At 52.0% G+C, this 15,035-nt stretch overlaps 9 protein-coding genes across 9 annotated transcripts; 3 read left to right on the top strand and 6 right to left on the bottom strand.

Moving 5' to 3' along the window:
* Positions 1-178: 178 nt before the first annotated feature.
* On the top strand, positions 179-796 carry UBC15 (Ubiquitin-conjugating enzyme E2 15; the record flags this gene model as incomplete). The annotated part of the gene is made up of 3 exons (XM_051735995.1): positions 179-338; positions 397-489; positions 540-796. The coding sequence occupies 3 exons, from the start codon at positions 179-181 to the stop codon at positions 794-796; spliced, it is 510 nt and encodes a 169-aa protein (XP_051584239.1).
* A 568-nt stretch (positions 797-1,364) lies between these two features.
* On the bottom strand, positions 1,365-1,718 carry J4E82_009774 (uncharacterized protein; the record flags this gene model as incomplete). The annotated part of the gene is made up of 2 exons (XM_051735996.1): positions 1,365-1,483; positions 1,541-1,718. The coding sequence occupies 2 exons, from the start codon at positions 1,716-1,718 to the stop codon at positions 1,365-1,367; spliced, it is 297 nt and encodes a 98-aa protein (XP_051584240.1).
* Positions 1,719-3,468: 1,750 nt separating this feature from the next.
* On the bottom strand, positions 3,469-4,999 carry J4E82_009775 (uncharacterized protein; the record flags this gene model as incomplete). The annotated part of the gene is made up of 2 exons (XM_051735997.1): positions 3,469-4,506; positions 4,556-4,999. 2 exons carry the CDS (start codon positions 4,997-4,999, stop codon positions 3,469-3,471), a joined length of 1,482 nt encoding a protein of 493 aa, XP_051584241.1.
* An 803-nt stretch (positions 5,000-5,802) lies between these two features.
* On the bottom strand, positions 5,803-7,320 carry J4E82_009776 (uncharacterized protein; the record flags this gene model as incomplete). Its single annotated transcript, XM_051735998.1, has 1 exon — positions 5,803-7,320. One exon carries the CDS (start codon positions 7,318-7,320, stop codon positions 5,803-5,805), a length of 1,518 nt encoding a protein of 505 aa, XP_051584242.1.
* Positions 7,321-8,424: 1,104 nt separating this feature from the next.
* J4E82_009777 (uncharacterized protein) lies at positions 8,425-9,435 on the top strand (the record flags this gene model as incomplete). The annotated part of the gene is made up of 1 exon (XM_051735999.1): positions 8,425-9,435. The coding sequence occupies one exon, from the start codon at positions 8,425-8,427 to the stop codon at positions 9,433-9,435; it is 1,011 nt and encodes a 336-aa protein (XP_051584243.1).
* A 566-nt stretch (positions 9,436-10,001) lies between these two features.
* On the top strand, positions 10,002-11,250 carry J4E82_009778 (uncharacterized protein; the record flags this gene model as incomplete). Its single annotated transcript, XM_051736000.1, has 2 exons — positions 10,002-10,484; positions 10,549-11,250. The coding sequence occupies 2 exons, from the start codon at positions 10,002-10,004 to the stop codon at positions 11,248-11,250; spliced, it is 1,185 nt and encodes a 394-aa protein (XP_051584244.1).
* Positions 11,251-11,439: 189 nt separating this feature from the next.
* On the bottom strand, positions 11,440-11,891 carry J4E82_009779 (uncharacterized protein; the record flags this gene model as incomplete). Its single annotated transcript, XM_051736001.1, has 2 exons — positions 11,440-11,771; positions 11,831-11,891. The coding sequence occupies 2 exons, from the start codon at positions 11,889-11,891 to the stop codon at positions 11,440-11,442; spliced, it is 393 nt and encodes a 130-aa protein (XP_051584245.1).
* A 487-nt stretch (positions 11,892-12,378) lies between these two features.
* On the bottom strand, positions 12,379-13,306 carry J4E82_009780 (uncharacterized protein; the record flags this gene model as incomplete). The annotated part of the gene is made up of 2 exons (XM_051736002.1): positions 12,379-12,901; positions 12,999-13,306. 2 exons carry the CDS (start codon positions 13,304-13,306, stop codon positions 12,379-12,381), a joined length of 831 nt encoding a protein of 276 aa, XP_051584246.1.
* A 504-nt stretch (positions 13,307-13,810) lies between these two features.
* On the bottom strand, positions 13,811-14,443 carry J4E82_009781 (uncharacterized protein; the record flags this gene model as incomplete). The annotated part of the gene is made up of 1 exon (XM_051736003.1): positions 13,811-14,443. One exon carries the CDS (start codon positions 14,441-14,443, stop codon positions 13,811-13,813), a length of 633 nt encoding a protein of 210 aa, XP_051584247.1.
* Between the last annotated feature and the right edge of the window lie 592 nt (positions 14,444-15,035).

Below are 15,035 nucleotides of genomic sequence, written 5' to 3' on the forward strand. Positions count from 1 at the left end.
CCTGGCGCACACGAAACTTTCTCACGCAGGCACAACTGTATCAGGATTGCTGTAAAACGTCTGCAATCTCTGCGCCTCTATGTCATAAGCGTCTCCCAGTCGCATCCCCCACCTGTTCACTCTGCGCATACCGTTCAACTTCGGACGCCACTTCTACATACACACTTAGAGAGATACCATGGCATCGTCGTCTGCGGCAGCGGGGCTGCTGGCTCGCCAGCTTAAGCAAATGCAAAACGACAAGAGCATATCGGGCATAAGCTGTGGTCTAGTGGACAGCAATGTGTTCGAGTGGGAGGTGATGCTGATGATCGACGATGACACAAAGTTCTACGGAGGTACTGACTGAGCGATGGCCCTAACAGAGTGCCGCGGCAGTACTGACAGCATGCTTAGGAGGGTTCTTCCGCGCGCGCCTCACCTTTCCTAGCGAATACCCTCTTCTACCGCCAAAGATGCGCTTCGAGACGCCCATCTTCCACCCCAACAGTGAGTCTCTGTCCTATGATCCTATTACCTAGTTTGCTAACAACGCGAAGTCTACCAAAACGGCGAAGTATGTATCTCGATCCTACACCCCCCAGAAGAAGACAAGTACGGTTACGAATCCGCCGCTGAACGCTGGTCGCCCGTTCAAACGCCCGAGACCATCCTCCTCTCCGTCATCTCCATGCTGTCCAGTCCGAACGATGAGTCACCAGCAAACGTCGAAGCCGCGAGCCTGTGGCGAGACAACACGCCGGAGTTCAAGAAGAGGGTGCGGAAGTGCGTCAGGGACAGTCTGGAGTTTGAATGAGGTAGACGGAGGGAGGCAATTTCGTTCATGAATGCATAAGCGTGGCTGGGTATCTGGGTATGCGATATTGGATCACGGCGTGCATGGTGGTTGTCTAGGTGCCATCTAGGAAGCATGCAATACATGATATCTTATCCTGGGGTGTTTCTATCATGAGAAGATCGCGTTCCCTGTCTGAACATGTTTTTGCAATTTTGAACTTGAACACACGGGCGTAAGTTTCTTACACATCTGAGCAGGAACCACGGATCGAGCCATGTCTCAATCTGCTGCAGACACACGTGTAAAGTCCAAAAGAAGAGAAAGGCTTTTCAGGAGAGCAACTTTGTTGTTCTATCATACAACCACCTTCTCTACCGGTCTTCCAATACTAAAATATATGTACAAAACGTTCCACCCAAAGGAGTGACAGGCAGGAACAACAAGAACGGTAAATGTATCCACAAATCTCCCTCTCAAAAACAATAAGACGCCATCCCTTCTCCTCATCACTCATCTCATATGTCCAACAGAAATCCTTCTCGATGGTTCACTGCCTCAACAGTAAAGCTCGTATATCATCGACAATCTAAGCAGCAGTGCAAAGCAGTCCATCAGCGCCAAGGGGCAAGACACAGCACTGAGCAGTGGTACCATCCTTGGCGCAAGCAGCGTTGAACTCCTCGGTAGTCTTGATACCGGCGCCAGCTATAATGACTCTGTCAGCTCGTTCATTTCATAAGCTAAGATACAAGTAAAACGTACCGTTGGCGCAGTTCAAGTTGGCGACACCAAGGACGTCAGTCTGGCAGCAAAGAGGTGTAGCGAGGCCGCCGCAGATACCGCTTTGGCGCTCGACGAGAGTGGCGGGGTAGCGCTTTGTGACAGCGGCGGCGGAAGTGAGGCTCAGAAGAGCAGTGAAGGTGGCGAGTGTGAACTGCATTTTGGTGATGGTTTGAGTGGTTGGCTGGTTTGATTGGAGTGTAGTGTTGTAGTGAAGATGTGGTTCTAGAGGATGAAGTGACTGCGATGATGATTCTGTTGTAGAGGGGAAGAAGAGGTATCTTATATGTCTCTGGATTATGGCACAGTGAAACTGTTTTGCTTTCCTTGGGGTACGATATACCGACTCTGTACGTCTTCCCCCTTTCGCTACTCCCATGTCAGGTCTACTGTAATCATTCTCCCACGTCCTAAACGTCGATCACATCCCCAATGCCTCCCTATACTTTTCCATCTCATCATCAAATCCCACAAACATCCACTCTCGGACGTCCATCCGACGTCGTCCTTCGCCAGCCCCAGTCTACCCATCCTGATGATCGACATGAGGCTTAGTTACGATCCACATCCGCCGAGACAACTGAACAGGGCCACTCAATCCGAATGGAGGCATACAGTCCCCGTTCGGGCTGTAGTTCCGCTCTATTCGGCTACCTGTGGTGCCCTGCGGAGCAGAAAAGGAAAGCTAGACGTGGGGACATGATTAACGTCAGGGTAAGTGTTAGCATGCTGCTAGGGTTGAGGGTTGATGTAGATCGGATAAGCTTTCAAATATTGCTCCACCATAAGCAATTGCTTGGGACAGCTTCAGCCCGACGGCGCAGATGGGAACGATGGAAAAGATGGGTTGCGTGTATGCTTTGGAAGTTTGGTCCGGTCACGGCTATGCTACTGGAGACGTTGGGTTTGCTTGTTGGTCCTATCCCACGCAACGGTTGTTGAAAGCAATATTCAACTGAACGACAGGTCGACGCTCTAGAGAGTGTTTGAGCCTTCCTGTAACGTTATGATTATTGGGAATGGTGTTGGCTGGCTTGACCGCGTCATGAGAAAGTGCTTTAGAGCCTTACAACTCCGATATCGTACCTGCATACGACTCCACGATGTCTCCACGGCAATGTGGAAAGGAAAGCAGATCACCATCCCTGTGTCCGATCAAACAGGATCGGATCGAAGGATGAGGGGGCTGTCAGGGCTGTCAACACTGTCAAAACGTGGACACAACATTTGACACATTGCCTACCAAGGTAGATAGCTGTGCCACCTCGCCGACCTCATCACAAAGCTACTTCGATAGCTTCAAGACTTCCAGCTACCGATATCATCCCTAGGTGAGGTAACACGTCTTCGTTCCTTGTGCCCTATCTCCCAGCGTACCCACCGTATCCGTCCCAGCCCCCACACGCTACTTCGGCGCGGCGCGGGTGAGGCGTCGATCATGACGGCAGACGGTACAAGCCCTATCCCTCGGATGCCGGCTGCAGTCTGATTCCTATCTCTGGATGCCAGGGACAGACAAAAGCAATTTGCTGCTATTGTGAGAAAAGAAGGGGTTGAACCTCGGCAAGATCACGGATACTGATATCGTCACCAGCATATGCAAGGCGCAGAGAACATCACAATGCACGTGGAAATTGTAAAAACGTCGATTATCTGTCGTCTCTCCATAAAGGGAAGAAGAAGAAAGCACATGACCAGCATCCACTTTCAATCTTTCCTTCTTCTACGCAAATTACGGTCTCTTCCTCTCTATCTCTTACCTCATCAAATCGTTCAAGGAAATGGGAACAGCAAAACATTGTGGTGGTGCAAACATCCTAGGGTATCGTAGCGCCAAAAGTCCCGCGACCAAAAACAAATAGATCAAAAGCGCCAGATGGTCCAATCCCATCTTTAATTCCTCTCCAATCTTATATATCATCCCACGGAAAGTCTTGCGGATCGATTCTTGTGCACGTCAAATAAGGCAGGCCGCCTTCTCGCAGGTCAAGCTCGAGGAAGTTGCGCATCAGCGGCTTTACTGCGTCCTTGGCCTTGTTCTTGATCTCGTCAATCCTTCGTTCGAATCGCTTGAGGTTGTCACGGTTGTAGTGATCCGGATTCAGTCGCAGAAAGCGCTTGCATTCGTCGTGATTGAGGTAAGTTGAGCCAGCCTGGCCGAGTAAGCGGAAGATACGGCCTGTGTTGAAGACGGGTGGAGCTGGCAGCGGCGCTCCATCTCGCGAGTTTTGAGGCCGTGGTGATTTGAGAATCGGAGCTGGGGGTGGCGTGGTATTCTCCGCTAGCCATTGCCGGAACAGTGAGACTGCTATCCAGTCCAGCCAGTTGCTCGATGGACTGACACGCTCGCCGCGACTAGTTGTGAGCGATAAGCGAAAGAGCTTGACTTCAATCTTCGCCTTCAGCTCATCCATCTCGTCAACCTTGTCTTCTATCAACTCAAGGACAGGCTCGGCGATTTGACCGCGCAGTTGGTTGATGCCCTGTGGCCATTGTCCGACGACGTGCACCATGGCTTCGGCAAAGATGGCTTTACTCCGTGCCATGTAGCCCAGTTTGAGATAGCTGGGTGGATATTTCGCTATCTGTTTCCACAGTCGCCCCTGGAAGCGCAGCAGATGGTGGTCCACGCGCGGTCCGATGACACCAAGCGCGTCGTACATGTCGGCGAGTTGCAGAAGCGATTTGCACTCTACATATGCATTGGCGATATTGACAGCATCAAGCGAGGGCGGGTAGTTGTAGAAGATGCGGAACAGGTTGTCGTAGTCTCGGAAGATGTCGTCGTCGGGGTCGGTCTCAGGAGCAGGTGCTGTTGGCACGTGTAGAGTGGAGAAGTTGGCCATGCTGCGGAAGAAGCCTGACTGTGGTGGTGCAGGCTTGTTGCGCGCATTAGGCGGCTGTGGAGGTGGACTTGGGTCGCCGCCAAACATTGTAGGCTGATTCTTCTGTATGCTCGTTAGTATGTCTAACCCCGTGGACGTGTAAACAACGCACCTTCTGCACGAGCATGGGCAGGTCATCGTCGCCGCTGCCCCAATCCATCTCGTATCTCCATTTCCTCTTCTGCTCCGGCCGTGACCCTGATGGTATCCTCGATAGGGCGGTGCCGTTGCTAGGACCGGCATTGGTCACATCGCCGGCAGTCGCCCACTCGTCACTCGTGCCAGCCTCAAAGAAGCCAGAGCATTGCGTCAGAATCAACTTGTGCAACAGATAGCGCATGTGCTTCCGTCCGTTGTTGATGACGATTTCGACGTCGCCGGTATGCGTAAACACGGGAAATTCATTCTGGGGGGCTAGCGACGGGCTCCCAACGTTGGACCGGTGCTGGCGATGTCTGCGGACGGTGGATGCGCGCGAGGAATGGGACACCACCGACGACGGACGCCGGATGGGCAGTGAGCGCTCGGCACTCGACGAGTCTGGGTAGGAAACCATGCGCCGCGACGTTCACGCTTTCGCTGGTGTTGTTGTGCTCGGGGTGACGCAAGGAGTGGTGGCCGAAGGCGTGGTTTGCGACGGCGATGGGTGCCCGCGAATATTGCGACAAGTCGAGGATGGCTGGGGAGTGCGGGGGCGAGCGTGTGGCGACAGCAACAGGGCTGCGTGTTGCGTTGTTTGCACGCCGCGGTGCAGCTCTAGGTGCAGGCAGGCTGGTTGTTGATGCTGGCTGGGTTGAGGCTGGAGGGTGCGCAGGCCGTAGACGAGAATGGCCCGCAAAACCACCCCACCACAAATGCGATGGCGCCAAAGGTGGACCTGGGCCAGAACCGGTTCAGCGCGACAGGGGACACTGTGCTGTTTCGCGATACATGTGCAGTGTTGAGAAAATGTTTCAGGAGCCGTGCAGTAGTAGACAACAGTGGCTGTGTGGCGACTGTCCACATGCTCGCTATCCGCATGCAACTGGTCCCATGCACGCTGCGACGCTGCTTGAACGGCCTGGAGGCTGTGCGCCAATCGCCGCACATAACCGGGCCAAGCGCAGAGTCAGCCTCGATGGCGACCAGCTGGGATGTCGCGGCCAAAACAGGGGATCGAAGCATTTGATCATCCGAACCTTTCAAGGTTGATGCAGGGGGCGAGCAGCGTCGTCTGGTAAACATTTGCGGGCCACAGCTTGACTGATCCTCTCGCGAGTACCGTTGTGACGCGCATTAGTTGTGCAACCAACCGCCTGACATCATCGTCTAATACATATACATATACATAATACATGATTGTACATTGCTTCGTCGCCACTATGCCTGTATCTTCTCCTGCCCGCCCATGAAGGGTCGCAGCACCTCTGGTATCGTCACCGCGCCGTCTTGTTCGTTCCAGTGGTTCTCCAATATGGCTGCCAGTACTCTGGGTACAGCAAGTGCAGTTCCATTTAGTGTGTATGGGAACTCTAGCTTGCCCCCCTTGACACGCATGCGAGTTTGCAGCCGTCGACTTTGGTAGTCAGTGCACATGGAGGACGACGTCACTTCACCCCATCCTTGGTCCTTCTCTCGAGACGGGAAGAAAGCTTCGATATCAATCTTTCTCGTTGCGCTGGCACCGAGGTCTGTTGTGGGCATCTCCAAGATGCGGCAGTGCAGTCCGAGTGCCTCTAGTATCTCCTTTTGGATTGAGAGCATCTCGTCAAAAATTGCTTCTGCGCTTGGTGCCGTTGGTGTGGTAAAGTGATCATCTCCCATGTGATCCGGCGATGTCCAAGCGAACATCTCGACCTTGGTAAACTCATGAACACGGTACAAGCCCTTGGTGTCGGCTCCACGGGCGCCAGCTTCAGCACGGTAGCATCTGCTCACGCCGACTGCCTTCAAGGGCAAATCCGCTTCCTCTAGAGTCTGGTTGGCCTTCATGCCAGCCAGTGGTATCTCCGCAGTGCCGGCGAGCGCTAGCTGCGGTTTTGCCTTGTCCTTCTCCGACTGCTCGATAGCGTAGATTTGCTGCTCTCCGTTCTGATCCCGCGGCTGGAACCCACATGCAGATGCAATGTGCGAGTACACCAGGGAGGGCGGTGCAACTGCCTTCCATCCTTTCTTTCTAGCAACACTCAGCGCATACTGTACGAGTGCCTGTTCCAGCATTGCACCATCTCCCACGAGAAAGTACCAGCCCCATCCCGAGGTCTGCGCTGAGCCCGAGAAGTCGAGTATTCCCAGTTCTTGTCCGATATCAACGTGCGACTTGCGAGTTTGTTTCGAAGACTCGCTCTGGGGGTGCGAGTTTATATAGCCAAGTACGTCAGCCTCAGTGCCGACTGGCGTGTACGTGCTGCTCAGGTTGGGCAGGTCCTGCGCCAGGCCCTCTATCTGTTCCTGGATTTGTGATTCTTGTGCTTCGATGGAGCTCAACTCGGCCTTCAACGCCTTTGCTTCGCCAATGATTCCTTCCCTCAAAGCTACCGGATTGCTCTCAGCATCTTTAGCGCGCGATGCCGTCCTCGCCAGGTTGGCTCGAATGCGATTGTTGCGTTCTCGTAGGTCTCGGCTGCTTTTCTGGAGCGCGAGCCATTGCTCGTGCAGCTCTATGATGCGCCATGAAGACTTGCTGTGTGCGGCATAGTTGCGGTCTATGCAATTTTGCTCATACAGTCCTGGGTTCTGGCGGATGTGCTTGATATCGATTGTGGGCTTCGGTGCGAATGCGGGTCGAGTGTACGTTCGGCATAGTGGCAATCTCGTTTGACCTGACGTCAGATTGCTGTGTATAATTGGCCTAGAATTCGTGGCATTGCCTCGAAGAGACCGGTGAATGGCTTTCATGGTTGTGACATGTGGGATGCGATCGAATCATTTCCTCTGTCCCGCTTTCGCGCTCTCCCAACTTTTGAGCATCCTTGATCCCTGCACGTCTCCGTCGCGTAAGTCGCGTCTACCTCCCCGCATTCTCTCTCACTTCCTCTACCACGCGCTGTGAATGCACTTGGACGCGTACGATGGCGATCCCGTGCTACGCAACATATGGTGACTGCGTATCAGAGAGTGAAGGTTGCATTCACGAGAGCCTCTTTTTCTCTTTCGACTATTCGTCTACAACCATCACAAAGAGAGGTATTGATAACCATGGTCCACAGCAAGCAACCATAGCGGAACCATGGTATTCGAATCTCTGAAAATATCGAATATTGACTGAAATATTCTTTTCTCAACTTCCCCACCTCAGAGAATATCCTATGAATTAGTCAGAGCACCTCTCGTGCCTATCGTTAACTCCAACTCCATCACCTACTAAATCGCGGCATGTGGGTGAGCAGGCAATGCCACTGCCTAGCTCAAGTGCTCTTCGCAAAACACGCTAAGAACACGCGCCACCTACACCAAAGATACGAGTCCCATGGTCAGCGAGTCGAGAACCGCGGATGAGAAGCGAGGTTGCCTAGTTACTGACGTGTTACTGCCTCGCACTTCTTATGTAAAGTCATCCGCACTTACTCTTTCTAAATTATTCTCTCGTTCCCTCCTAAACTTTAGATTCTACCTGCTTACCTGCCTCAGGTGCTGACGTGAAGAAATGAAGCATAAAGAGGACCTGATGCCGCTCCTCTCTCCTAGCAAGCATATCATCAGACAACACTCACTACAACACAACGAACACCTATGGCAAGACATGTCCACTCGAACACCAGAATATCAACACGAGTTAGACGTTTTAGAAAAGAAACGTCAGGTCAAGGAAGAAGAAATGTACTGGCAAACGATACAGTTAGTCGTTATGTGGAGCGGGGGTATTATTTGCGTCCTCATATTTTGCCTCACATAGAGGGGGTCTGGAACGAACACTCTGTCAACTCTACAAGAGAAACCTACGACTTTCCCAACAGTCTCAATAGCGTGTTTAACTACCACGAGGTTTTGACGTCTCTCACAATGGCGCCGGCAGCGTCGAATCCGAAGACTCCACACGCTCCGACAAAGTTCGTCCCATCAACAATATACAAACCCGCTGTTCTGCATCCGCCACATTCTCTCAGCAAGATAGGGCAGAGCGGCCACTGGGTACCATATCCTCTTGGTCTCATGCCGTACGATTCTTGGTACAAGCTCCATCATAGTAATGGTGCTGACATCCAGCCGAAACCGGCTCTCAGCTGTCCGGTCTGTGGAGGTAAGCGTGAAATGACCGCTCACATGCACAAACTATTTCTGGTCGCCGAACGGCTTACCTGGGAGGACGATCTACTGTCAGTTCACGACAAAGAACTCAACGCGAACTTGAACCTCAAGATCAACAACGAGCACGGCATCCAACGGCCCATCGTCAACAACTCAGTACATCTACCTGGGAGCAAGTACAGTAAGATGAACAAATTCCATCCTTACTACAATGAGCATGAGATGATGCTCGCCCTTGAACTTCTGTCTGCAACAGAGAGCTTGACAGAAGCATCGTGGTCGTTGTGGCTTGAGATGCAGCTGTATGCCGAAAAGATATGGGGAGCAGGCGAAACAACAGGTAGTCTCTCGTCTGAGACGATGGCAGGAGAGCATATGAGAGCACCTGACACGACATCACATGACTGTGTGTCTGAACGACCGAGACACACTTCTGGGTTGCTCACGCCGCCATTATCCTCCGAGAAAGAGCCTGTGCATGAAGACGCTTCCTTGAAGACATCCACGACCACTGTCTTGCCCATTCACGCTGCTATTTCTGCCATGCAACAGAGTCGTTCTACCACCAACGCCACAACTTCTTCCAGCTGTAGCAACCGCATCATCAGCTATAGAAGCCTGCAAGACTTCTACACCCTTCTCGACCAGATTGAGAGAACATCGTATGTCGGAGCGCTCTTCCTGGAATCGTACGCTGAGAGGCTGAAGGACGATATGTGCAAGGACTGCTGGTTTGCTCACAACGTCAGACTTGATGTTTTCTAGTGAGTTTCCGTGTACGTTCATTGTTTCGAAAACCTCCCTAGAAGCTCACTATATATTCCTGCGTTGGGCGAAAGAGGGGCGATGCACGGAAGCGGAGCTTGTTCCTAGCCGTCGCGGCATTACGCCTCTTGTGGCGGTGCTCTGTACATAGACATATGAAACCCATCACAACATGACGTGGTCTCGTGGCTGTATTCCGACATGGTACAAACATGTCAGGGTGGATAACAAAGTGTCGTGTGCCTGATGCGCTGCGTGATGAACTCTCGGCTCGCTAATCGCATCTCGGCTTAGAGGCATGGATTGTTCCAAGCTTCGTCGTCATCCGCACCTTTACCAGGCATCCTCGAGCGGCGTGCATCATTGTGCCGCTGCGGCCTTGGGTCTTCTTGTCTCCCTAACTATAAAGACGCTCTTGCCTTGCCCCCGCCGTCAGCCACTTCGCTGCTTCCTCGGAAAGGCCAGGTCCGACCATCGCTCCTGCCCGCGTGCAACCCTTACCACCCTGACATCACACCTCACACCTCCACCACCGCGACTATTACACTCCACGCTCGACTGCGACGATGCACGACCCGTTTCCTTTCCCGAGGCCTGAGAGACTGGTCAAATATGTAGAGCCCGTCGCTGAAATGCTCTCGCTGAAGACGCTACCGTTGCACTTCCACGAGGTCATTGCAGCGTTCACCCTCTACCACTGCACCTACCGCTACTTCGCCCCCGCTATCTCGCGCCTCCTCGTCCCGAGGATATATGCGCAGTTCAGTGCGCGAACCAAGCTGAACTGGGATGTACATATCGTGTCTTTTGTCCAGAGCACACTCATCTGCTCTATGGCGTTATGGGTTATGTGGACGGACAGGGAGCTTAACCAGATGGACGCAACGGAGCGCGTGCATGGATACACGGGGGCGTCTGGCTTAATTCAAGCTTTCGCGGGAGGCTACTTCCTGTGGGACCTGGCAATCACAGTACAGAATGTGAAGGCCTTTGGTATCGGCATGCTGTTCCATGCTATCTGTGCCCTCTCTGTCTTCTCGCTGGGCTTCGTAAGTGTAAAGCGGTGCTCTTTGGAGCACATGGGAGCTGTGTGGAATACTAATCGTGCGACAGCGTCCATTCGTGAACTACTACGCGTGTACTTTCATCCTCTACGAGCTCTCCTCGCCCTTCCTGAACATCCACTGGTTCTGCGATAAACTCAACATGACCGGTACTACCATCCAGCTCGTCAACGGCATAGTTCTGCTGTGCACCTTCTTCTCCTGCCGCATCGTGTGGGGATCGTACCAGTCAATACGCGTCTTCACTGATGTCTACCACGCCTACACAGCCGGCGCAGTTGTACGCTCAGACCCAGACGTCGGAAAGCTTTCAGACAACACGACCCTCAGCAACGCAGCCTTCAAGAACGATGTCCTCCAGTTCGCCGACAACCAAACCGTCCCTCTGTGGATCATAAGCGCCTACCTCGCCTCAAACTTCATCCTCAACGGCTTGAACTGGTTCTGGTTCGGCAAGATGATCGAGACCCTACGTAAACGCTTCGACCCTCCCTTTGGCACAAAGAAACCCGAGATCAAGGAAACCACTCTGGAGATTCCAGATGACGAGAAGGTCTTGGTCGAGGGTATACATGTCTCCACTCCTGGTGTAATTGAGAAGGATGCTAAGGATTACATTGACGCAGCCTCTCCGGAGTTGGTGTCGCTGGAGAAGAACAGGACCGGGACGCATTTGGAGGTTAAGCAGAGTGAGGTGCGAAGCCGGAATACGGCTCAAAGAGGGGGACTGAGAGCTGCTCAGGCGGCGTGAACGTGCATGGCAGCATAGATCGGCGAATTTTATAGAATGGAGATGTAGGTGACACTTTAATTCGGCATTTTTCACATACATTTTATCAAGGCCCTTTTGGGTTTTTCAGTCTTGCGTTGTAGAATTCCTCACTACGCCCCTCATATTCATCTCAAACACCTTGCCCCATCGACTCTTCCCTCGATATTGCTATGCTACTTGTCCACATATGGTGTACTCAGCCTTGCTAAGCAGCGCCTCTAAACCCTCATGCTTAGCATCGTGTACCAACCGGTCAATCATAACTCTTCGTTTCGTGTCATCCGCGACCTTCTTCGCGTGCTTCAACTCCTCCTCGTTTGGCTCATCTTGTTGTTTTAGAGCTTCGACTGGCTCTTCCACCAAGGAGATGATCAAAGCAGCTTGTTGGTCTAGTGAATTTCTCTCTTTGACGCTCTCCTCAAGTTTGGTGCGGAGCATACGAACGTACGTCTCGCGATCGCTGTGCGAGATTTTGGTGAGATTGGTTGTGAACCAGACGGCTGTTTGGTAGTTGTTGCTTAGAACTGTGCTGCTCTGTCTTCTCTGATGTGGTACTTACTAGTGATATCCTTGTCTAAGACGCTTTTTACTCGGGGTTGCAGGGGCTGCTGTTCTGACATAGTGGTTGGTTTGTCTGGAGACGTCTCCATGGTAAGTTGAAGATTAGTGATGTGAAGCGGAACAAGTGATTCTTGGAAACATATGAAGATCGCGAGGAGAGTAGACATATCAATGATGCTTGTTTGCTAATGTAGTGATATACTGAGACATCCAATAGACAAACTCAAACTTACTAGGGCTTTCAGATGTGCGTGCATGCTGACATTCGTCCTGCACTCTGTGGGTCACTCCTTGGATGTATTAGTTGCGTGTCCAGATTACATGTGGTGCTTAGACAGATAAAATTTGATAAGTCCATGGTGATGGTGTGCAATGTGTTGGTATTGGAGCTACTTTTCAAGAAACATACATACAGAATCTTGCACGTAGCCATCACGATATGACTTCACACTTCTGATTCTGCACTTACCAATCGTGCCTTCACCTCAGCTTACCCAAGGAACCCTTCTATTTATTGAAAGCACCCTCGAAGCAGCCAGTCTACTCCTACACCGAAGTGCTAGACTGACCAGCGGACTTCTTCTTCTCCCTAGCAGCCTTTCGCTTCTCACGCTCCTTCGACTTTCCGCTCTTTACCTTTGTCAGGTTGGCTGGGATAAGATCAGCCCGCTCATATACAATGGCAATCGCGTTGAGTACATCTTGCGTCTGCAAGGCGGGATCCTTGTTGTCGCCTTGCTCATCTTGGGTGCGTAGCGCAATGGCCTCCTCTAGTACCTCTAGAGCTAGTCGAGATTGACCGTGTGTGAAGCTAGACAAGATCATGATAGCAAATGCGGTTGGGGAGGTGAGCTTCTGGCTAAGGTTTGTGCTAGGTCCTGCTTTCATGGAGAAGGGGATGAACTGCTTGACAGTGATGCCCCAGTATCGCTCGACACGGGCATCATCCTCAGTGAACTCAACGGTTGATGATTCTTTGTATTCGAAGAAGTGAAGTTCTGCTTCAAGCGACTTGTATGGGCGCGTGATGCGCATCTTGTTGCGGGTCTCGGGCTTCTGCTCGTTGAGACTGGTGATGTGTAGATATTTTTTCATGATCGGACAGCGTCTGATATCAATTAGCGACTTCTCCCTCATGTAGGTGCCGATTTGTACTCACACCCCACTCTTGACCATAACCTTCCGTGTCCGGGTCGACATCGTCGCCCTCTTCGCCATGGTACAGAACCCATCCAGGGGGCGCATCAGGCAACATCGTCTCTTCCGCACTTGCTGCCACCAATATGCGTTGATCGTCCTCGAGCGCACTGGGTTCGTATATGGGTCTCGCCTCGACAGTGTAGAGTGCTGCGTACTTGATATCGAGCGCGAGTCGCACGCCTTGCAGAACTTGGTCGAGATTCTGGAATGCGCCGAAGACGAAATTGTCGACGGTCTTCTTTTTGGATGGACAATAGAGTTGCACTTGACCCATGGTTGCAGTGTTCGTGGACTCTTGTTTCTGTGTTGATTATTTGCTGCTGTTGACAAAAGCGGACCAGTACAGATAAAGTAGTTGATCCCAAGAGGACTACAGCCTAGAGAGGTATCTGCAGTCATGTGTCAGAGCTTCGGGTCAGCTGTCGCGGTGCTTCCCAGGATGAAGAGGGAAAGCTGTGACTCGCCGCTTACGCTCGCCTTGTGTCTATTCGAGGTAAAGGGCGGATTGATAAACTGCCTCAATGCCACTAGAGGTTGCAATCTACAAGACGACGATAGTATTAGGCATAGTCACAGCCTTGGTGTAGTAACACCTGCTTTGTATATACACATAAGAAGCAGCCTGTATGTGGATATAGGAGTTCAATTCTGTATGAACGCTAACCAGAGAGACGTCGGTGACTTTGTAAACAATCTGCTCACTATTAGCCTAGGAAAAAGCACAACTGACAGCATTGCGTACCATTCCAGATACCCCATGTGATTATCCATCACTTACTCAGTTGATTATCTCAATCTCCACGCCCTCCTTGAACTCTGCCTCAAGCAATTCCTCTCCACCGTCCTTGGTTGGCCGGCACACGTATCCCGCAACACCCACACTCCAGCCTTCCTCTTCCGCAAATACCCAGGTAACCTCTCTCAATGGGCGTCTCTCGACCTCCTTGCCAGTCTCATCTTTGACAATCCAGTAAATCCAAAGACTCTTTCCAAGGTCATCTCTTTCCCTCCTCGCCTCAATGGTAGCTCCAGGCCTACTACTGTTCTTGAACTCGGGCATAGGAACGAGCGACCAGTCGGCCCAAGCATCGCAACCCACGGTCGCTACGTATGGCTTTCCATAGTAGAACTCGATACCAGTCTTGATCCACTTGGTCTCGTTGTCAGGAACTCCTGGCTTGGTAACATGCAGTAAGAGACCAGCTTGGTCGTACTGGCGAAGCTGGTCGGCGGGCGGGAGCTCAAAGGCAAGCTTCGCTCGCTGGAATGTCTTCAGGTCGTAGGTCGGAAGCTGAGCTGGGTAGGTTGATGCATTGAACGCGTTATGAGTCGGAGGCTTGCGCCAGATGTCAGTTCCTGGGGGAGCAGAGAGACTGAATGGCTCAATTGTTGTGGTAGTAGTGTTGGCCATGGTAGCTAGGGCGGTAGATACAAAGAAGGGAAGAGTGTGAAGTCTCATTTTCAAGATGCATGTTGCCTAAGAACCATGGCTGTATTTTATACCCAGATGCTCAGACACTCAAATGATAGACTCGTATGACGAAGGCGAATACCACTGGAACAGAGATCACTACTATTGGCGGGAAGTCGGGAGCAGTCTAACTCAGGCATGGGCGATCGTGAGGCGCTCAAGGTCCTTGGTCGCGATACCCACTCGGAGCACCAAACAAGACTAACCTGTGGCCCTTTTGTCTTGGAGTGCAGTCATCTCGTGATGCAGACGGGGAAAGCGGGGTACTGTTCCGGGTGAGAATGGCTGAAAACCTGCAAGCTTTAGATTCCAGTGGATAGCCGCAGTGGTACGTCTTGCACATCGACTACGGCTGATCATGCAAAACTCCATGCGGTGGTTCCGAAGTTTACCCAATTGGTGACGACTGACAGAAGGTGCATTAAACTGCGCTTACCTGATTGGGTGACAGATTGCGAGATCTGCTTGGCATGAGAAATCGGGACCCAAAGTACGTGGATACGTCGTATTGCAGCCATCGAGCCTCGGTGTA

This window comes from Alternaria postmessia (genome assembly GCF_024291825.1).
Source record: "Alternaria postmessia strain BMP 2775 chromosome Unknown scaffold_100, whole genome shotgun sequence".
NCBI classification, from domain to species: domain Eukaryota; kingdom Fungi; phylum Ascomycota; class Dothideomycetes; order Pleosporales; family Pleosporaceae; genus Alternaria; species Alternaria postmessia.